This window comes from Nelumbo nucifera, chromosome 4 (assembly GCF_055504915.1).
Source record: "Nelumbo nucifera cultivar China Antique chromosome 4, China Antique-T2T, whole genome shotgun sequence".
Taxonomy (NCBI): domain Eukaryota; kingdom Viridiplantae; phylum Streptophyta; class Magnoliopsida; order Proteales; family Nelumbonaceae; genus Nelumbo; species Nelumbo nucifera.
The window spans coordinates 93,890,631-93,913,867 of record NC_142652.1 but is presented as its reverse complement, the minus strand read 5'-3'; the positions used below and the strand labels follow the sequence as shown (position 1 = coordinate 93,913,867).

The 23,237-nt window shown below is 35.9% G+C and overlaps 1 protein-coding gene and 1 pseudogene across 2 annotated transcripts; one reads left to right on the top strand and one right to left on the bottom strand.

The window, feature by feature from the left end:
* The first annotated feature begins 13,673 nt into the window (after positions 1 to 13,673).
* On the top strand, positions 13,674 to 18,352 carry LOC104586507 (cytochrome P450 CYP72A219-like; annotated as a pseudogene). The gene is made up of 4 exons (XR_016085165.1): positions 13,674 to 13,806; positions 14,016 to 14,260; positions 15,125 to 15,512; positions 15,602 to 18,352. The product of XR_016085165.1 is annotated as a cytochrome P450 CYP72A219-like (transcript).
* LOC104610451 (putative 3-hydroxyisobutyrate dehydrogenase-like 3, mitochondrial) lies at positions 17,011 to 18,406 on the bottom strand. The gene has a single exon (XM_010277070.2). It carries the CDS (start codon positions 18,228 to 18,230, stop codon positions 17,319 to 17,321), a length of 912 nt encoding a protein of 303 aa, XP_010275372.1. The 5' UTR covers positions 18,231 to 18,406; the 3' UTR covers positions 17,011 to 17,318.
* Positions 18,407 to 23,237: the final 4,831 nt, after the last annotated feature.

Here is a 23,237-nt window from a genome sequence, read left to right as displayed (position 1 = left end):
GCCTGTCATCTCTCAAAGCAATGTAAAACTACATATTTTGCGAGTAATAAAAAAGTGGTGTTGCTTTCAATTTAATACATATTGATGTTTGAAGCCCATATTCTATTCCTTGTATAAATGAATATAAATACTTTATCCTGTTTATTAATGATTACTCTCGATACACCTAACATTATTTATTGAAAACTAGAGATGAAGTTACCTCCATTGTTCAAAATTTATTTAGAATTGTGGAAATTCAATTTGAAAAGGACATCAAGATAATAAGGTCTAACAATGCTAAGGTGTATTTTGAAAAGCATGTTCCACTCTTCAAGAAAAATGAAAAATTCATCAAAGATCATATTCTCATACTCCGCAATAAAATGATATAGCAAAGGGGAAAAATAGACATGTGGTTGAAGTTGCAAAGGGCTACTCTTTCATATGCATGTACCCACTCGTTTTTCGGGAGATGTAGTTGAAGCAACAATGTATCTCATTAACAAACTTCATTTACGGACTTTTCACCTCTAATATCCTCATCTTCTCTTCCCTAATGATTCCATTTTTTCATTCTCTTAGAGTCTTTGGTTGTAATTGTTTTGTTCATGATTTGAGTTCTTGTCTCAAACTTGACCCCACGACCATTAAGTGTGGTTTTTTTAGTTACTCATTAATTCAAAAGGGGTACAAGTGCTTTGATCCTTACACTAGCAAATGATATGTGTCTAAGAATGTTATATTTCTTGACTCTACTCTATTCCTTTATTCACCACGTCCTTCTCTTCAGGGGGAGAGCATCAGTGAAGATCAGACTCCATTTTGTCTCCCTATTCCTACCTCTATGGGTGTTTCTAATTTATCTTCTTTTCTTCCCACTTGCAGTGAAAGTACTCCTACTCCTATTCCTCCTCGCCCTATTCCTTAGTAGTGGTCCTAGCAACAATGGTTCATAAGGCATAAAAGGTTACTCAGGAGGTTGTATGTCCACAACAATCTAACCTACCAATTCTAGGTAATTTTGAAAGCAACCTTCAACCTCAGACTCCTATTAACTTTAAACTTTTTATTCCTACTTTTGATGAACCTCGTATCTTACACCCTAACCTTGGCTAGGGATGGAAATTTTCCCCATTTCCCCGATCCCCGTGGGGATCCGCCTCGAATGGGGCAAGGATGGGGATGATTTTTTCCCCTGCGGGGATGAGGATGGGGAAATTTTCATCCCTGTTAGCGGGAACGAGGCGGGGATGGGGAGAGAACTCCCTGCCCCGCGGGGACCCTGATCCCCGCTTCGTGGGATCCCCACTAATATATATGTATATATGTATGCATATGTTATATATGTAAACATACATGTATATATTAATATTTTTAAAAATATGGTTGAATATGTTCTAATACAATTGTAAATGTTAATTATTTTATTTTTATTTTTTTAAATAAAATAAAAAACAAAAACAAAATGGTTAGCATTATAAAGAATCACGAGGAATGGGGATCCCCACAGGGATAGGGATCCTCGTGGGGATGGGGATGGAGATAACCTTGTCCCCGTTAGCGGGGGTGAGGACGTGGATTGGGATTTACACGGGGACGGGGATGGGGAGAGGCTCCCTGTCCCCGCCCTGCCTCGTTTCCATTCCTAACCTTCGCCTTCCCATTGTAGTTCAAAAGGAAAAAGGAAATGCACTAACTATCCAATCACTAACTATGTTTCTTATAATGGCCTTTCACCTCCTACTATGCTTATATTTCTACCATTTTATCTGTTTTTCTTCCTTATAATGTTATAAATGCATTGAAGTCCTCTTAATGGAATGATGCTATGAACTAAGAGATAAATGCCCTCACAAAAAACCAAACTTGGGAGATTGTTCCACTTCCTTACTAGAAATCCTAGTGGGTTGCAAATGGGTATACAATTAAACACCAGGTTGATGACTTGATAAAAAGATACAAAGCTAGGCTAGTGGCAAAGAGGCACACCCAAACTTATGGGATTGACTATTAGGATACCTTTGCACCTATGGCTAAAATGAACTATATCTTAATGATTATATCTCTTGTTGCACACCATTCATGGCTTCTATACCAAATGGATGTGAAGAATGATTTCCTCAATGGAGATCTTCAAGAGGAGGTTTACATGGATCTTCCCCTAGGAGTTAACCTCTCTAATAGTGAGGAAAATGTTTTTCATCTAAAGAGATCCCTTTATAGGATCAAATAGTCTCTTAGAGCTTGGTTTAACATATTTAAAGGGTTATTCTTAAAATTGGGTTCACTCAATTACAAGTTGATCATACTCTATTTATAAGAAGGGTTAATGGACTAGTAACTCCGTTGATAGTGTATGTTGATAACATTGTTGTCATTGGAGATGATAGCTCTGGAATATCCTAATTAAAGTCATTTCTTGCTTTAGAATTTGAGTTCAAAGATCTTGGAAAATTCAAATACGTACTTGGAATTAAAGTAGCAAGGTCAAAGGAAGGGATCTTCATGTCATAGAGAAAGTATATGCTTGACCTCCTTCATGAGGTTGGCAAGTAGGGGTGCAAGTAAGGTTCAAAGTGTTGATATAATACACCCATATCGTATTATGTTGTATTGGTGGCTTAACGATACACCCTATGGGGGTCATATCGAGGTTTGATCTGATTCAGGGGGTAAACCAGCCTTAAACTGACCCCTCTGAACCAGTTCAAAGAAAAATATGAAAGCGAGCTATGATATAGACCGATACACCCTTGTATCGATATTTTAAATAGGCATCCATTCAAGGGAAAATTTATAATTTTTACAACATTAAGTTAAATGTTTTTCTGGGTGTGTGTGAATAGTAACACACGCGATTCCACCGAAGATTCTTCTTCTTCTTCCATAGTTCCAAGTAGCCTAATTATATATTCATCCTCCTTTAGTATTTACTTAATGGTGTTGACCAATATCTTCTAATTGTGAGATAATTTAATGCAATGCAATACCACATATTAAACTAAATAATTAACATCGTGACCATTGCACACATAATGTGGATATTGTGAGTTCATTTTTGCATTCTTTTGAAACTGGAAGATGTGTCATTTCCCATGTAACAATATTAAACACATTAATCTTAAAGAAAATCATTTATGTGAAAGAAAATTCATTCAAATAAGAATTATTCAAAAACATGGGGAGTTTATTCATATATACTATCTACTAGCATTTTTACTAGCCTTGAAGTGATGCATTAAGCATTTAAGCCATTAATCATACAAGAAGCAACAAGGAAGCAAGTAATTAATTAATTAAAATGTAAAACATTCTCAATAAATCTATGTATAATGTATAAAGATGAAGTTATTAATAATGCTATCTCAGGATTTCTACCATGTGTTTGAAACCAAGCCTAAAAAGTTAGCAGACCTAACCTAAAATCAAGTTAGTAGAGCACAAAATCTAGAGACAAGTGCTTGAACTAGAAGCCTAGAGCCCCTTTAGGCTAAACATAGAATTAATGAGTTTGAGCATAAAACAATGGGATGCTAAACATAAAACATCGAAACTCAATCGAATGATGGATTACGCCAAGTTTGGGATAAAATATATTAATGCATATCTGACCTTTTATTATACTAGATTTACTTAACTAAATTTTTTTTCTTGCCTAGTTATTTGTTTTTTTTTCTTGTTTGAAATTGTATATATTTTAGATGTAAACAGATTTACTAAGGTTGGACTTGGATTACCATGTGTTACTTTGCCTACAGTATTCACATCCTCAGCTACCACTCTATTGTAATTATTCCTTATATTTGCTACATGAAAATGAAAGCATTGGTTATTGTACTTATTAATGATCCTTATGTTCCATTTTGAATTTCTAATAACCTTAGTAGGACTTTTTAGCTTGGTGGATTAATGGGGCTTAGCTTTTATTTGCAGCTCAACACCATACATATGGCTCTTTTTATTCTAGTATGTTTAATAGATTGGTAGGTTTTTTTTTCATCATTCATTCTAAGTACTAGAATGGGAATGGGCTCACCAGGGAGAGTTAAATCCATGATTTAGTCCCTAATCAATCTTGGCTTCTTATTAAAGCCATTTTCATTCCCTCTAACTCGATGAGGGATAAGTTGATCTGGAGGCTCAATCCAGATGGTATTTTCTCTACAAAATTGACCTACTTGGCTAAGTCTAGAAACTCTAAGTTTAATAGCAACCAAAATCAAATTATTATGTTTGGAAAATCATATGCCCAACAAAAATAATATTTTTTTTTATATTTCCTGATAAAGAATAGGCTCCCCTCGAAACTCAATCTGAAAAGAAAGGGCTTTACCATACTCTTGTTGTTTTTGTGGTGTAGAAGAGGACATTGATCATATTTTTAGGGTGTGTCGTTTTGCTCATTAGGTTTGGAAATTAGCCCCCCCCCCCCTTCTTTGAGTGGGCTGATCAACCAAGATATCAATATGTGATATCTTTGGGATTGGTGGGTTGGGTTGTGCAGAAGTCAAGGCAGAGATAAGAACTTAATTCTAGAAAAAAAATGCCTTTATACTTTGGGTTTTGTGGAAATGCATAAACCAAAAAATATTCTCTAATATTTTTTCTCCTCCCTCTTTGGTCATTAAGAGGCTCTTGATCATTTAAATGACTTATGGACTAATACACAGTCTAAACAAATTGATAAACCTAGCAAAATTAGGTAGCAAGTCATTCGGAAGAGCCCCAAGATGGGGTCCATTAAAGTTAATTTTGATATTTCTTGTGTGGGAGGAAGTTGTTTTATTGCAAGCATGGTCAGGGACTTCTCCATATATGTTCTTGACATTAAAGATTATAAATTGGGCTTCATCACCATCAACGTTGCAAAGGCTTGGGCTGCATGGGAAGCACATAACCTTGTGCTTGATTTTAGACACCCCCATCATCATTGAAGGAGGCTCGAAGCTGGTCATTTCATGTCTTCAGCGGTTCACTTACCAAGCGGCAAATCTTTTAACTCATTTAGCGTTAGAGAACTCGGGGGACTCCCTCTCTCTTGACCCCTTTAACCTTCTCTCTAATTTGTCTCTATTTTGTTTTGTGGACTCGTGGGGACATGCTACCCCTGGCTTGTGTAGCACATTACGGTTTCCATAAAAAAAAAAAAAAAGAGAGAATGGGAATGGGTTGTAGCTGTGGATGTGGCAAATCAATGTTCATATCATCAGTGGCACCAATGCATGACCTTGTTAATAAAATATTATCATATATACTTTTTCTATAATATACAATGAAGCTTTATTCAATAAGAGGACAATTACATGAAGGATCAATGGTGTTCAAGTAACAAAACGATCTCACAAAAATACAAAAAAAAACAACCCAAAAAGAAAAGGAAAGCCAAATAAGATCCATGGATTTTGTGGGAGGCATGTGCATCTCAAACATGGTAATTTGGGGTAACAAATAATATCCTGCAAATCGTGGAACTGCAATTTCTACTCTCAAGACTGAGGTGTGAGGTTCTTTAAAATGTGGGCCTATAGAGTAGGAGTCAATTTCAGATGAAATCATCTCGTTGCTTGAGAGGCTATGACATCAAAGCAGCCTCCCTTAAATTCCAATCTCCCCGATTATTTGAAGAGGATAGCAACGTGCTTTCTTCTTTTAACAAGAGAGACATCAAAAAATTGAGGTAATTGACCTAGAACCTTTCAAATCCATGATGTGTAGGGAAAAGGGTTTCTTTCCCCCACCCCTAGAGTGCCACCAAACCATACACGACAATTTGTAAGATCTCTTGCACAAATAGAACCTTCTATTGATATCTTAGTTCATACACCTGAAGATTTTGGATTGGGTCCAGTCACAAATGTTTGAAAGTAGCTGGTACTTGTTGTTTCAACCAAAGACACTCTTACTTAGAAACTTAGAAATCAGTTTCGCTCCTCACAGAATGTGCCTTGTGCCTAACATCAACCTTAACACATCGCAACAGTGTATTGGATACATCTAGCCATGAATGACAAAATCAAGTACGAGAGATATTTTCAATGCACGACTAAAAGGGCTATGAGGTTGATGTGAAGCACAACCTGTGAGGAGCAAATTCAAATTCCCATGCCCTTAGGAAAAGATTCCTAGACAACCTCTTGTCATGTGCAGAATATGTTGGTCAAGGACAATCCAAATTATTCTTTCCCTTGAAACTTTCTTCTCCCTCATATACTATTCATGAATTCCAAAATTTGCAGGAATTTATTAATGGGTTTTTGTTTTTCCTTTCATTCTTTTTTGCTTTGCTTAAATCCTTCTCTTTCTCAAACTCCTAAAACAATGTACCACACCCAATTCATTAATATTTAGGTTTTAATAGTTCCTTTCATCCATTTCTAATATATTAGTTCTCCATCTCGTGTAACTTCTAATAATGAAAACCTAGACATTAAATAGGTAATTTTATTCATCTAGGCATATTTCAAGTTAGCTACTTGGGTAAATAAAGCAAATTAATTTAGTGTAACTTAATTAGTTAATTTAACTTAATTGATTAAATATAATAAATTAATTAATTATTGATTTAATTAATCTAATTAAATACTTAAATTATATTAATTAATCAAATTTTAAAACAAATAATTTTACAATTACAATCAATAACTTTAAAGTAATTAATAAATTCTTAAAACATACATAGTGAAATTAAGTAACTTAGCATATGACATGCACTAAGACATTATACCAAATGTATACTCTTAAAGGGGTTGGAGGGAGGGAGGGAGAGAGGGCAGGGACAGATGAAAGGGAGTGGTTAAGTTCTTGGAGAGAGAAAGAAAGTGAAAGGAGAGAGAGAATGTTTTAAAATATTTGTTTGTTTTTGTTCCATGGAATTCAATTGAGACGTTAAATAGATGTAGATGAAAAAGACTGACTTGATCCTAAGTTTTGTGTTTAGACTTGTCTAGGCCAAGCCCTACAAACTTTTAACCCAAGCTTTGGCCTAATTCTTTAGCCAATCCCGAGATCAAATTAGGCTTACAAATAAGTCAAGCTTGGGCCCAAACAACCTAAGATCGACCCAACTCAAAAATTTAAGGCTTGGGCTTAGGTTTTTGGTTGAAGCCTGGCCCCGGGCTTAAGTGTGCATTAGGCCCACAAGTTTCCAAGTTGGGTTTGTTTCTAATGCTTCAATTCCAACTCGGGGCTTGCCTAGATGAAACATAATTAGAGGACTAATTAATTATTTAATTAATTAAAAATATAATAAAACATTTATTATCTTATAAATAAAATTAAAAGTTCATCCAATACTTTAATCCCAACTCAGGGCTTGCATAGATGAAACATAATTAGAAGATTTGATTAATTAAATTGATTAATCGATAAATATATTAAAAATATTTATTATCTTGTAAATAATATAAAAATTCATGGAGAGAGATGTTGAAGATAACTGAAAATTTGAAAATAAAGATAATAGAACTAGAATTGAACCAGACCTGGTAGGGTCTATAATTTTAAACCCAAAACCGAACCATTTGGTTCTTAGGACAACCGGATTTGACTTGATGGGCTTGATTATAATAAATCTATTGAAAATATTATATATAATATTAATTTATTTAATATATTATACATTTAATAGATATATGTATTAAATATACATTATATATTTAGTGTATATATATACCGGTTCCGATCATATGAGAATTGGAACATTATATCAAGAACCAAAACAGACTCAATCGGTTCAGGTACATAGGGTTCGTCGAGTCCAACCTGACCCATTGACAGCCAAAGAGAGAGAGAAAGAGAGAGAGAAGGGTCAATAAATGAAAAGTAAAGAGAGTAATAACAATTTTGTGGTAATATTGTAATTAAGTAAAAAAAATCAAGGTTATACACACAACAAAAAAGAGATTAATCATTACTTTTTGATGGATCTTTCATAATTACATGAAATTAAAAAAGAGGCAATAATTGCTTTTCAATGGCACTCTTGTAATTAGTAAAAAACTCAATGTGACAAATAATGACACTCATGTAATTAGTAAAAAATTCAAGGTAACAAATAATAGCACTCTTATAATTATATGAAAACTTAATGCCATATGCACAACTAAAAAAGAACCAATGATTGCTTTCAATGGCACTCTTGTAATTAGTAAAAAACTCAATGTGACAAATAATGACTCTTGTAATTAGTAATTGTTCATGACCATCCATACGCACTACCGATACTAAAATAACAAAATATTTCACATGAGCTCTTACAACCCTCACATGCTGAGATTTCATTTGAAGCAAAGCGAGTGCTTTGTCTATACCCATTTTGCTTTTAGTATATATACTAGTAGTGGAGCCCCTACTTCATAGAGACAAACAACTAAAAATATGAAATCACTACTGTAATTGGGTTATGATTTTAGAGAACAGTGTGGCAGAATTATATATTCATAGGGGTCCCTTTACTAGTTTTTATTATTTGTATTTTTAAATAAAAGAAAAATAAATTGTTTTCATAAAAAATTTTTAAAATACACCCTCCCACACACACACACACATACTCTCTCTCTCTCTCTCCTCCCCTAACATCGGGCCCCATCAGGTACCACAAACCCCCTCTCCCCCAATTACGACACTAGGTCCCACAAAGCCTCTCTCTCTCTCTCCATGGGCCCCACCTAGTCCCACACAACTCCTCTCCCTCCAATTATGATACTGGATCGCACACAACCCATCTCCCCCCTTTCTCTCTCACTAATGACATTGAATTCCATATAACCCCCTTGTTTCGCTCTCCACTCATCTCCGTTAGGGATGATCATTTATGATCTGGTCTGGCCTGGCCTACCTTGCTTGGCTCATAAATTTTCAAGCTTGGACAACCATATTCCTGTTACGTTTGGACTGACCTAAACTTGCATCAAGCTCTCACACGATTTTATAAAATTAAAAATATTGTAAGGAAGATTGCTAATATAATATTAAAATTATAAAAAATAATGAAAAATATAGAAATTAAGTTATTAATAATATTAAAAAGAAGGGAGATTTCCTGATCAGTACCCCATACTTTAGGGGTTGTCTCAAGTCAATCCCTGAACTTCAAAACGTGTCTCTATAGTACATGAACTTCCAAAAACTATCTAGTAGGTCCTTGTCATTAACAATCTGTTAGTTAATTTTGGAAATGTCAAAACTACCCTTTAATAGAAGACATTGTTCATTGTCTTCTACCTTGAGACTGAAGACACTAATTGTCTTCTGTCCTCAAGAAACCTAGTGGCTTCCATTCAAAAGTTTTCACCATTTGTGAATCTCCTCTTGTTTGTATTCCAAACATCATTCTTGGGAGCATGCCGAGGATTTCCAATCACATATGGAGGTGGATGAACAAGATTTTTCAAGAGTGGAAGCCTAGATGGGGCATAATCATCATCGCTACCTCAAGAGCCCTAGAACCAAGAACAATAAGATTAACAACCCCTGTGTGCACACAATAAACAAGCATATCCACTTGCAAATGTCAAAGTTCGATTTAAAACAAGTATATTAAACTTTGTGAAAGTCAATGTGTCATACATTTGAGCAAAATCCAAAATTTTGCTTCAAGTACAAGCATATAAATCTGAGATATCATTGTATAAAAAAATCTTAAAAAGAAAGGTATTACTTCTTGAAAACATACATAACAACAAGAACGGATCTGATTTGATAACAAAAACCTTATCAAAAAACAACTTTCAATTTATAAGAGTATATTTAGTTTAGACTTAATGAAACCGCCTCATGAGTTGAAAGAGGGATATTTGTTGGGTTTTCGTTGTAAGAATGTTGGAAAAAGAATAATAAAAAGAAAGAATGATTTTTTTTATTAGAGTTAGAAGAAGACAAAACATCTTTTTACAAAAGAACATTATGTAACGTTGTGAGCATCAATCAATAAATTCTCTTTTGGTTCTCAATTATATCTTGATAGTATTTATTTTTTTTTATAGTTTACTTGTTAATTATCAAAGATAAAGTTATAGTATATCACAAAGGTAAACAATTAAACCCACCTAATTTCTAATATCCTTAAGGGGCTATTCATAGCTTATGCTAAGTTTAATATTTTTTTTCAAAACTGACATCACTCATAAAACTGTAGGGTTAGTTTGAAATATATAGATATTTAACTTACTAAAAGTAAAACTTTCAAACTCTAGTAAAAGCATGGGGTACATCCAATATTTTTAAAAAGCCATTAGTCATTATAATAAAATAATCAATTTAATAAAAAAGTAAAAACAAAATTTGGCTTTAGTATATAAGCAATCTAAAGTCTATAATAAATGCAATAGAGAAAAATTGGGAGGGGGGGGGGGGGGGAGAAGAGAATGAAAACAAGAAAAAAAAACTTATGAAAAGTTGTAAATGAGAATGGTTAAAAATAAATATTTCTATATGGATATTTTTTTTAAGTTTTTATGACTTTAATTTTGGTTGCACACACTAACAAACTTCTAACTCCGGCATTGTTAGTGAGATTATTGGTATTACCTAAGAGATCTTATTACTCTTAATGTGATTGCTTTTAATTGTTGTCAAAGATATTTTTATACCATATTAATCTTGTTGATAATGAAAGATATTTGGACTTCTACCACAAAGTTTTAATTTATAGTGATTAATTTATATATATATATATATATATATATATGTATGTATGTATATGCCTTCATGAAATTGAAATCTATATCAACGTCTACAGATTGCGCATGTGAGGATAGGTGCATGCGAGAAATGCTAGTATGAAAGAGGATAATTGTGTCCATTTTTCATGTGTGAGACAGGACAATTGTGCCCAGTTTCATTTCTTTTACCCAGGTGCACCTTCCTGATGTTCTTTTCACCAAATCGTCCTCTTTACCCAAGCACGCCTTCCAGTTTCCGATGGTTCTTTTCTCTAGAACATCCTCCTCTCTACTCTTTTGTCTACATATCACATCTCTTCTCAACCAGCATGAGATCTCTCAAGCCATTGTCCTCCTCTTGTCTCAATTGTTACCGCTGTCGTCGGCGACCATCCTCTCCTCTCAAGCTTGTTCTCTCTCTCTCTCTTAGTTGTTGTCGCTGCCATTACTGACCATCTATCCCTCTCAAGCCTATTCTCTTTTTCAATCTTTCTCTCACAACCTATTCTCTCCTCTCTCTCTCTCTCTCTCATCTTAGTTGTTGTCGCTGCCATTACTGACCATCTACGCCTCTCAAGCCTATTCTCTTTTTCAATCTTTCTCTCACAACCTATTCTCTCTTCTCTCTCAATCTTTCTCTCATAGTCTTTTCTCTCTCACACATCTTAACCGTTTCCGACTGTCCTCACTTTTCAAGCTTGTTCTCTCTCTCAATCTTTCTCTTACATCTCAACATAGATTATTTGGTTTTCAATCCCCTACATTTGATTTATTTCTGTTCTCTCTCTCAATATCTCTACATTGATTTTTTTTACTATTTCAGAAGTCTTGTTGTTTCTGGTCAAGAAAAATGGGTGTGCAATCGGTGGTTGTTTGACTATGGTTGGTTGTTCTTCTCTAGTTTTGGCAATTGTTATAGAGTTGTTTCTGCACTTGAATTGCAATTGCCTGACTCCATTTTAATACAATCATTTTTGTTTTGTCTCTCCCATCCAGTATGCTACTGAACTTTTTGTTTTTCTCACATGTTTCCTTAGTACCGGATATCAAGTAAGAGTAATGTGGTTTCTCCTGTGAGCAGCGAATGTTTAGCACAATCAATGGTTTTGTTTGTTTTTGGATTATTTCTTCTGAATGAATTGCTACCTGGAATGGATTATCTGCAATGGTGGTTATCTGAGGGATGTCTAATTCAACTCATATCATTATCTTTCTAGTGTTTTTCCTTGGTTTTTCGCTTAGTTTCTACTAGATAAATTTTTAGTTGTACTTTCTTATGAATGCTTTGTCTTGTGACTTGTTACATGGCTTGATTGCTTCTTCATTTTTTGTGCTTCACATTTAATTTTTTCCAACCGTTTTTTGAATCTTTTGATAGTCACCGGGTTTTTTTTTTTGTTGTTGATTTCATACTTTGTAGGCCATTGACTGTTTTCTTGTTTCGTAGAGTACATGTTCATTAATGTTACTTTGTTTCTTTTTTTTTTTTGTAGTTAGTTATGATTGTGGTTCTTAATAGTTTCCTTTGGTTCTAATTTTTTGGTGTTTATGTGCTTGCTTTTTTCCTCTTCTATTCTCTCTCCTATCAACAACTTCACTGTCTATTTTGTTTGCTGCCATTAAGGTTATTTCCTAGGCTTTTCACTAACTGGTTAATGTTTTCTCTTTTTCATTGTATGTCATTGTCTAGGGCTTTCTTCCTTGACTGTGGTTGTATTATTTGGTGATTGATGCTTCTGTTCTATTGGAAAGCCTATTTTGCAAAGAAAAGCAAAGGCATTTCTGTCTTTGTAAACATCATTAGAATCTAATATAGATTAAGGGGGTCGACTGGATGGGTTAACCATCAGATTTTCGATTGACCCTTCTTCTTCTTCTTCTTCTTCTTCTTCTTCTTCCTGTTCGGACTACTGTAGCAGCAGTCGAAACAGATTCAATGAGGTGCCTTGCCTCCAAATCTCTGTATTGGCATTAATTCATGGGGTAGCTCCAATTATTCAGATACTCATTTTCACAAACAGTAGATCCTAGTATTTTAGAAGGTAAAAGAAATATTTATTCAATTATATCTTTTAGATCATTAGAAGAGAAATATCTGAAATTGAGTATTAATAATATTGGTTAATGTGCAACTTTGAAGCTGAAGTTGGGTAAAAGTCAGAACTCAAGTTACTAAGTGTGAAAGTGACAAGCAAAATGCTAAATACAAGGAGAAGCTCAAGGTTTTGAAGAAGAAAAAAGGTTAGCAACATTTTAGTGATGAAAAATAGAAAAGTAAAAACAAAAATAAAACTCAATAACTGAACTTAGAGAAAAAGTAAGGAGCAACAGTGGAGGAATGAGCACATGTATTATCTGTGTTGAGGAATGCCAGGGACTGGGGTGAAATGTAATTCAACTTTTTATTTTATTTATCAGGTATAGGCAGCTTGATGTTGTTCTTTGTTGTACATGAATGTCCAGATTTCTGACAATCTGGTGCTTTTTTGCTATCTAACCAATCTTCAACTGGTCTTTATCAAAAATATTTTTACCAAATAAAACAATGAAACATAAACTGGGTCTGTTTTGACTTTAATTAACATGGGTTAAGGGATAAAAAAAACGCAGTGCTGCTCCCCCTCCTTTATGTTAACCATTTGTGCCCTGGGCTCCAGTGCTAAACAGTGTCCTTTTGCTAGCATTGCTTGAAAACTAAAAGAAGGATGGTGGTTATCTGAGGTTTGTATCTTTTCACGTAAGACAGAAAATGTTCTATTTGACTATGGAATCTCATCTTATATCTTTTAGTTTTTTTTTTTTTAAGTGGCTTCTGTTGATTGAGGAATACTGGAATACTTCTCATATGACGAATTGTCTTCTTAAGAAAAATATGGACTTTATTACTGAGTTATTTTCATCAGTAGTCTAGATACTAAAATCTTATTGATATACAATTGTAGGTAAGATATCGTTTTTTTGGGTTGGAACATCTCCAAGGGTGACCATCGTGGAACCCAATCTCATAAGGGACATTCTATCTAACAAACTTGGCCACTTTGAAAAGCCTAAATTAAACCCACTTGTCAAGTTGTTTACAACTGGACTTGCAAATTATGAGGGTGAGCAATGGGCGAAACACAGAAGGATTATCAATCCTGCATTCCATCAAGGAAAATTGAAGGTTGTCTCTATTTTGGTTTTTCCTTACAGTTCATTTAGATTCAATAGCACATTTGATGGTCAATCAACCATAGAATCTCACTTGTATAATGAACAAAATAAGAATATGTAGTTTTCACCGTACTTGCCCCATTTTCCCCCTCGTATAATGTATCATAGCTATCCATGCATGTTGACATTCTATGGTTTCTTCTCTGGTATTGATTACAGCGAATGTTACCCGCATTTCATACAAGTTGTCATGAATTGGTCAGCAGATGGGAGGAATTGGCTACACCAGAGGGGTCTTGTGAACTGGATGTGTGGCCTGAATTCCAGAATTTAACTGGTGATGCCATCTCTCGAACGGCATTTGGTAGCAATTATGAAGAAGGGAAGCGAATATTCCAACTGCAAAATGAACAGGCTAAGCTTATTTTACAGCATTTGCAATCCATATACATCCCAGGTGTTAGGTACTGAGTTACTTAGCAGTTACAACTGACTTCCGCACTTTCTAGATAACAGTGTTTAAATCATTCAAATTTTCAATTTACAATTATATTGATTATCTACTTATAAATGCATTTGTTTGCATGATAAATATCAAAGTGCAGCTAAAACACCATTTGTTTTGATTCAGTTGCAACCACAGACGTATGCAAGCCAATTTAAAAGTTCTATTTTTATAAGCAGTTGTTGAAATTGATTATGAATTTTATTTTACGATAACCTTATAGATCTGTCAGACATCATGCTATGATTATATTGTGGGTGTACTTCTCTTTGATTAGATATTAGAACATCATTTTCTTTCTCAAAGATGAGAGATCAGTTTGTCAATCTTTATAGGTCAAAATTATGACCGAAAATGTTGTATTGGTCTTGGCTCCAAGTGTATGGATCCAAGAACTACTGCATCGGATATGTTGTTAGCCTTAAGTTTTCCATTGTAATAACCACAACCAAAGAAAGAGAACCCCTGGCATGTTCAAGACCACAGGCAGGGAAGAATAGCAAACAGTTTCAGGGCACAATATGTTGCTGAAAAAAAAAAAAAAAACAATATCAGAGTTACAGAAAAGAAAAAAAAAACTCAGTCCTGAGTCAAAACCACTGGACCTAGAGCCCCCATATAATTGGCCTCAAGTCCAATTCCTAATACAAATTTCAGCATCTTTATTTGCCTTCATCCTGAAGAAGAAAATTTGAAGTGCATATACAAATATAAATACCCATAATACAAACATAATTTTGGGATTCCATTAATCCAAGTTACAATAATAAAGGGTTTATTTGCTATTCAGTTTATTCACTTTCTCCAAATTATCTTTGCACAGATTCCTACCCACAACAAGGAACAATAGGATAAAAGAAATAGAAAGAGAATTGCAAACTCTGTTAAGGTATATCATTAATAAGAGAGAAGAGGCTCTGAAATTAGGAGAAGCAAGTAAGGATGACTTACTGAGCTTGCTAATAGAATCAAATCAAAGTGAAATCCAAGAGCATGGCAACATAAGTAATGCGGGAATGAGTATTGAGGAAGTGATAGAGGAGTGCAAGCTATTCTACTTTGCAGAGCAGGAAACAACATCAAATTTGCTTGTGTGGACCATGATTGTGCTGAGTAAGCATGTAGACTGGCAAATGCGTGCAAGGGAAGAGGTCTTGCAAGTCTTTGATAACAACAAACCAAACCATGATGGGTTAAATCACCTCAAAATTGTAAGAATTTTCTTAATTTCCTTTGCTTTGAAGAATCTAGTCAGACATTCTACATTTGATTTCTAAAGTTCGTGAAAACTCAATTGCAGGTTACGATGATATTTTATGAGGTTCTCAGATTGTACCCACCAGCATTTTTGCTTCTTAGGTCGATTTACAAGAAGGTTAAACTAGGACACTTCACTTTGCCACCTGGAGTACAATTAGCATTGCCAACAATCCTCATCCACCACGACCGTGGACTTTGGGGTGAAGATGCAGAAGAGTTTAGACCAGAAAGATTTTCAGAAGGGATTTCAAATGCAACAAAGAACCAAGTCTCCTTCTTCCCGTTTGGTTGGGTCCCCGGATATGCATTGGGCAGAACTTTGCCATGATAGAAGCAAAGATAGCTCTGGCTATGATTCTACAACGTTTCTCTTTTGTGCTTTCACCATCCTATGCTCATGCCCCGTCCACTGTTATAACTCTTCAACCTCAATATGGTGCTCAAATCATATTGCATAAACTCTAATTTTGTTTAATTTATGGGAAAGCTCTGAACATTTTTAAGTACTTTTAAGTTCCACGATGTAATTCTTGTTGCATCTATTCTGTCGATTGACAGGTACTTGGAAGGAACTTGTATAATATAGGGCTGACTCTCCTCTTTCCAAGTAAGAAATATACAAATCAAAACCCTATTGTTTTCATCATTTACTGGTTGAAATTTCAGACAACAAAAGAATTATCAGCTTCTTCAAATTTTTAGCTAATGACTGATTAACATAAGGCGTTGTCGATATAAGAATATTCCCATATAATCAGAGAGAGAGAGAGAGAGAGAAATCCTTGTGCTAGTTTCTTCAATGTTAACCTTCCTTTTAATGTCATTGAACTTTGTGAAAAAGAACTACAATTCATTTGAAGAGAGGATTATTTTATTGGACAAATAAGCTAGTTTTACTGAAGTTTAATGATCTCCCCAGTCCTGTTGAAGTCTGTTTGCAATATGGAACAAATAGATTGAGAAGGGAGAGCTGCAAGCAATGCTTTCATGTGAATTGGTGGATGAGCTGTCATGGGCTGTTTAAAACAACATTTGATTTCTACATGCCTGTGAATATTGAGTTGTTTTGGGAGAAAATGTTGGGAGTAGTACAAATCATCCTTGATAGGAAGGTTGGCATTAATGATCGTTTTCACTGCCAATGGTGTTCAGAGTCTCTCTCACAAATTTTGTTCGACGAAAAGTTTCTAGCTCAGGATTTCTGTTTTTCCTTTTACTAAAACTCAAATCATCAGAGTTGTAACCAAATGGTGAAAGACAAGCTTCAGTGTCTTCTCACCAATTCAGTTTGACCAGAGTTTCGAGTTCAAATTTTCTGTTTTTCTTGAGGAATTACTTCAGGCATTCTACATTCACCAATTAATTGGGATTTGGAAGACACTCAAACACAGTTCATCTGTTCCTTTTACTGAACTCGAATGTCAAATCATCAGAGCTGTAACCAAATAGGGAAGGACTATAATCTATAAGTTTCAGTATAAATGAAGTTGAGAGCTAATAACAACCAAATAAAATGCACCAAGAAATTCAGTAACAGAAATTACTTAACATGATTAGATCCACTTAGTTTCAACAAGTATGTTAAACAAACAAGGTAAATTACTTTCTCCAGTCCACTATCCCGATTGAAAGTAGCAGTGGGGATAAGAACAAAATCAGTCCTCCCACCATCCCCAACCTACCCAAGTTTCCATGTAATTTCACAGCAAACCTCTCAAACCTTCAAAACCCAAATTAGTTTCAGAGATTTCATTTCATCACTTGCCATTCAACCTCTCAATGGCAGTAATCAGGCCATGAATGCTGAGCTTTCCACCCCCGTTAGCCACCATACTCGAGAACAACTGCTTGGTCAAGGCTGCTCCAGGTAACACCATCATCCCATTCTCTGTAACCCCATCTACTGCTATTCCCAAATCTTTTAACATATACTCTGCAAAAGCACCTGGATTGAAATCCCTCTCAACCATCCTCTCCCCAAATATTTCCAACACCTTAGACCCTGCTGCTCCACCCCTGATTGACTCCAAGAACCGCCTCAAATCGAGCCCTGCTCGTTCAGCGAACACCATTGCTTCGCTCAATCCCAGTAACATCGAACTAACCTTTATCTGGTTTGCAAGCTTACAGCTCTGCCCACATCCAGCCTCGCCCACATGCGTCGGCCTCCCCATAATTTCAAGCAATGGGGATAACCAACTCACCACTCCATTATCCCCACCGGAGAATATGGCCAACTTCCCCTCTCTGGCACCAACATCACCACCGGAGACTGGAGCGTCGACAGCCCAACACCCTCTTGCACGCGCCACCGCGGCAATGTCTCTGGCAAGCATCGGGTGGCTGGTAGTCATGTCAACAGCAACCCCACCTTCGTTTAGGCCTGATAAGACACCTGCGTTGCCAAGCACGACGGAACGAACATCCGATGGGTTTCCAACTATCGTGAACACGACGTCGCTCACCCGGGCAACTTCGGCGGGCGAACTGGCAATATGGGCACCTCGCTCTTGCAGCCAAAGAGCTTTCTCTGGGTTCCGAGCATAGACTGTCAGAGTATACCCTGCTGACAGAACTCGAGAAGCCATGGCACCACCCATGACTCCGATTCCGATCCAGCCCACACGAGTGTGGTTGGGAGTTATGGGTTTGGGATATGGAGTCTCCATAACTCGATACACAGAAAGGAAACCAAGAGTTCCCTCAAAAGATATCTCTGGGTTCTGGTTCAGGAAATGGAAAGCGAAGCCATCAGTATCGATGACATATACAGGTAGAAAAAATTCGTTCGTGGATAAAGAAAAGGAAAAATTCCCTATTAATACCTGTACTTTCTGTCTAGTGTGATTTTGGTTTCCTAACTTTAAAATGCATGACACTCGAAAGGCATTTATGTCTTTTTAAAATGTCACTTAACAACTGATTAACAACTAGTTAACGGTAGATATTAGATTGTAATATTTTGAAAATTTATTTTAAAGTTTGGGGACCAAAGTGACACTACACCCAAATATAGGGTATTAATCAGGAATTTTCCTAAAAGAAAAAACACTAATAAGCAAGCAATTTTGATTTACAGCTAAAAAAAAAAAAACAATTTTAGTAATTCCTAAGGCCATGATAACCCTAGATCCAGGGGACTCAAAGGGATTTTCTCTTCGAGTCCACTATAACTTTGACACGTCAATCGCTATTCACCTTGCCAATACCTACAACCGATAGTAACAATTGATAAAAATATTTTAAATAAAAAAATTAATAAAGACCCTCAGGGTAAATTCTCGATCAGTACCTTGTAATTTGGCTCGAGTGATAATTTAGTCCTTGAATTTTAAAATGCGACAATCCAGTATCTAAACTTTCAATTTGCAACAATTTGCTACCTAGCGTTAATTCACCGTCAATTTGGACATAAAAAGACACAAATACCCATCTCATTTTCGAATCAAATGTAAGTCATTTTAGAAATGATGAAAATAACCCCCATTACAGTAACCTTCTATTCAAGTGGGAACATTGTTCTACTCTAACCTTCGCTAATAGCAGCCTGAGCAGAGCTCTCCTCGTCGGTGCTAGTGATTAGAATACGTCGTCCGAAAAGCTTAAGTCAAGGGGAAAATATCGCCAAATCGTATAGAGAGTTACACCATTTTATTGGGAAAATATTGTTGGAACAAAGAGCTTTTTCCACCATTATAAGTGCTTATAATCCCAACCTCGTCGGAGAAGAAAACGCCTATTTTGTAGCCGGTGCCGGAGAAGAAAATCAAGTTTTTTTCTTTTTTTTGCTATATTGTTTCTATTCTTTTGCTATGTAATTTAATATAGGGTTTGTTTTATCGACTTTAGTTGATGTTGATGCAATTTTTTTTAGGTTTATAATTCCCTTGTATTATATACACCATAAACAATGACCAATGGATGTCTGGATGTCTGTGATCTGTCATTATTTATGGCGGTCCCCCACATTGTCTGGCAGACATGCATTTGTCTGTATAGATAGAAAAATGTATAGTTAGTCCAATGAGATGCCCACCCATTATCCATTTGTTGGACCCTGTATGCCACTGCCCAATAATGTTCCCGAGTGTTTATCTCAAACATCCAAAAAATACAAAAAAAAACTAAATCCAAGGGTTGTATCATAAGTTGCTTTCTTTTATAAATTATTTATTAGATGTTGTAGTGTTTTATATCATTTAATGTTTGTATTTATTTTTTGCAGATGTTTACTTTTTTTTTTTTTTCACCATGGTATCACATTCTTTGATTTACCATCACAAATTAACTATCGTGGTGATGTTACTTTGTTTAGCAATATTGATGGTGACATGCTTTCATACACTGAGGTAGATGGCATGTTGAAAGACATGGGGTACAAAGGCCAGTGTCAAGTTTGATATAGAAAGCCATGATATGACTTTGAAGATGGGCTGGTCATGCACACATGATAACAACCCACACATAAACCTTTATGTTATACATGAGATGGGTGGTGTGGGTAATGAAATACACATCAATAATGATGGTAATGAAGCCAGCTCTTCAAGGCCTAAGGCACACAATAGTGAGGAATTGTTGATTGATGCACTGGGTGGTCAAAATGAAGCACATAATGATGAGACTGGGGGCTCAACATGGTAATAATGATACACACCCTCAACTTGATGAAGCAACAGATGTAATTGGTCTAGATTTGCTAGATAATTATGAACAATCAGAAGATTTGCATAGTCCACATGCCTCTTGATGTCAAGATGAGAGAGTAGCATAGTTTGAGTCCTTTATAATGATACACACCCTCAAGGAAGCATTAATTCACTTTGCCATAATACATGGGTTAGAATATGATTATTTGAAGAATAACAAAGAGAAGGTTACGGCAATTTGCAAGACCGAAAGGCATTTCAAATCAAAACTTTCAATGATAGGTGTGAGTGTGCAAGAGTGATGCGGAATGACAAAATGTCATCTACATGGCTAGCCAAGAAGTACAAGAGCAAGTTTATGGATAATCCTACTTGGAAAGCCCTTACCATGTGCAATGAAACTCTTAGGGATTTCAAAGTTGATATTAGGGCTGTTTATAAGAAGACCCAACCTGATCAAACCGACCAACTCGGACCGACCCAACTTGAGTCGGCCGGGTTTTCATCAGCACGGGTCGGTTTTGGGTTGTGCAAATTCTTAAACCGATGATTCGGGTCGGTTTTGGTTTTCACACAAGAAAACCGAAACCGACCCGAACTGAACCGACTTAGTTCCTAGTTCAAACATGAAGTTCCAAAGCCCATTAGGCCACCTAGTTTTTGAATGGTTGCAAGAAACTTTGGTTAGTGAATAGTGATTAATGAACAACTTTTGTGATTAACTTTTCATTTAAATTTTATCATAGGAGATGGCAAAAATGATGTTCAATTTATGACTGTTTTTAAAATTAGCAAGATTTTATCATAGGGATGAACTTAGAACCGAAACCGACCCAACCCGACTTAAACCGATTAGGTCGGTTTTGCTTAACACTAGATCGGTTTCGGTTTCTATGTCAGGTAACCCGACCAGGTCGGGTCGGTAGGAATAACCGCAGTAAACTGACCCAACCCGACCCGTGAACAGTCCTAGTTGATTTGGCAAGAGATTGGCCTATAGAGCCAAGAAAAAGGCAATTGTCCAAATCGAGGGAATACGTAATGAATAGTACAACAGGCTGGCTTATTATTGCCATGTCATACTGAACTCAAATCCAAATAGCATTATGAAGATATGTTTCAAAGAAGGGGTCCCCAGACAGTTTGAGAGGATGTTTGTGTGTTTCAATGTAATGAAAGTTGTCTTTTTGGAGGGTTTTCACCCCTTCATAGGGCTTGATGGCTGCCACTTAAAGCCACCTAACTTTGGCCATATCCTCTCAGTTATTTTATTAGTATGGATGGGAATAATTGCATATTTCCAATTGCATTTGTTGTTGTTGAGTTTAAGTGCAGAGACTCTTGGACTTGGTTCTTGACATTATTGTTTGAAGTAATTAAAGGTCCAAAGGAGTGGGGTTGGACCTTTATTTCTGACAAACATAAGGTAGTATACTAATACCATTATATGATTTATTTGTTATATGTATGTATATTTACATACTGGTTTTGTGTGTTGTGATGTAGGGGCTTATGAAAACCTTTGAGAGGTTGTTGCCTAGGACTAAGCACCGATTTTGTGTGAGGTATATGTATACCAACTTTAAACTTCTTTTCAAGGGCAAAGATCTACGGGACTGTTTGTGGAGGGCAGTTAGAGCCTACACACTTGTTGATTTTAATTAGTACATGGAGAGATTGAATGCATTGAACAATGATGCACATGCCTGGTTGAGAAGGGTGCCCCCGATATTGTGGTTCAAGTCTACTTTTGGACCAAGAGCCCAGAGTGACGACTTTTATAATTTCTCTGAATCCTTCAACAAATGGATTTTAGATGCTTGTAACTAATGACAATAGTGTAGTTGGGGTGATTATGAGAGATGAATTTGGAAGTGATTATGAGAGATGAATTTGGAAGGACGACATGGATCAATTGTAAAGATATAGGTGTTTGTACCATCAATGAAGCTGAAGACTGGGTGGCATTGGAAACCCATTCCCTAGCCTCCAGATTCCCTCGTTTGAAGTGTATCATCATCGATAGATTGAATGGAAGGATAGACCCCCTTGGGATGTGAGTAACCTCATAGAGGGCTAAATATCTTGTACCTCCATGCATTCAGAAAAGCTAATTTTGCTGCAAACCGGCTGGAACCATTAGGGTTGGGTAATGATCAAAATACTTCAAGTCCAAATCTAGTTGGTGCTAAGCTGAAGTTTATTTGTTTTGACGCTTGGGGTCATTAATGGGAGTCCAGATTTCATGCACATTCGTCCTTGCAGATCTTTATGTACATCAAATCAGAGGGTGTCATGTCAATATCCTCTCATGCGTAAATTTCACATGTGCGAATGAAATTAGCAGATGTTTCAAATGTCCTCCACTCCTTCTATCCCATTTTTAATATATGAAATTTATACTAAATTTTAAAACAAACAAAAAAAGGGGGTTAAGGGTTTCTTCTTCCTCTTTGTCAAATAAAAAAGGATTTTCTCTTTAATTAGTTGAACATTAAAAAGCAGAAAAACAACTAATAAGATTTTTGACTTACGGAATTCCTTGACCAACTGCAAAACCGCCGGTTCCTTAATCTATCATACAACAATTTCTCTTGTCCAATTCTAGCTTCCATAGCAAATCTTCTCAAACTAGAACTTCTGGGGCCTAGGAGGTAATAAATTGACAAGCATTCCCAACTAACTCACTTTGGATATCACAAAATTGCTTCTTTTCATTTTGACCTTTCACAGAACCAGCTTTCTGTAATATTCCCAAATCGTTAAGCCATTTCAATGCAGAAGTATCTTAATTAGTAAGAACAAGTTTATAGGAGATGCGTTGGCATTATTCAAAACAAACGGAACATTGTTGCGATTGGACTTGCCATGGAATGAGTTCGACTTTAATCTTTTCAGGGTGAAGCTTCCCAAGAGCCTACAATATTTGGACTTATCTCATAACAGGATCAGAGGGAGTTTCCCCAAGGAGGTCATGGAATTAAATTTGTATTGGCTAAATGTGAGCTTTAATTGGCCATACAGAGA

Excerpts from the sequence above, each read along its gene's own strand:
- LOC104610451 (XM_010277070.2), bottom strand. The coding sequence starts at position 18,230 with ATGGAGACTCCATATCCCAAACCCATAACTCCCAACCACACTCGTGTG.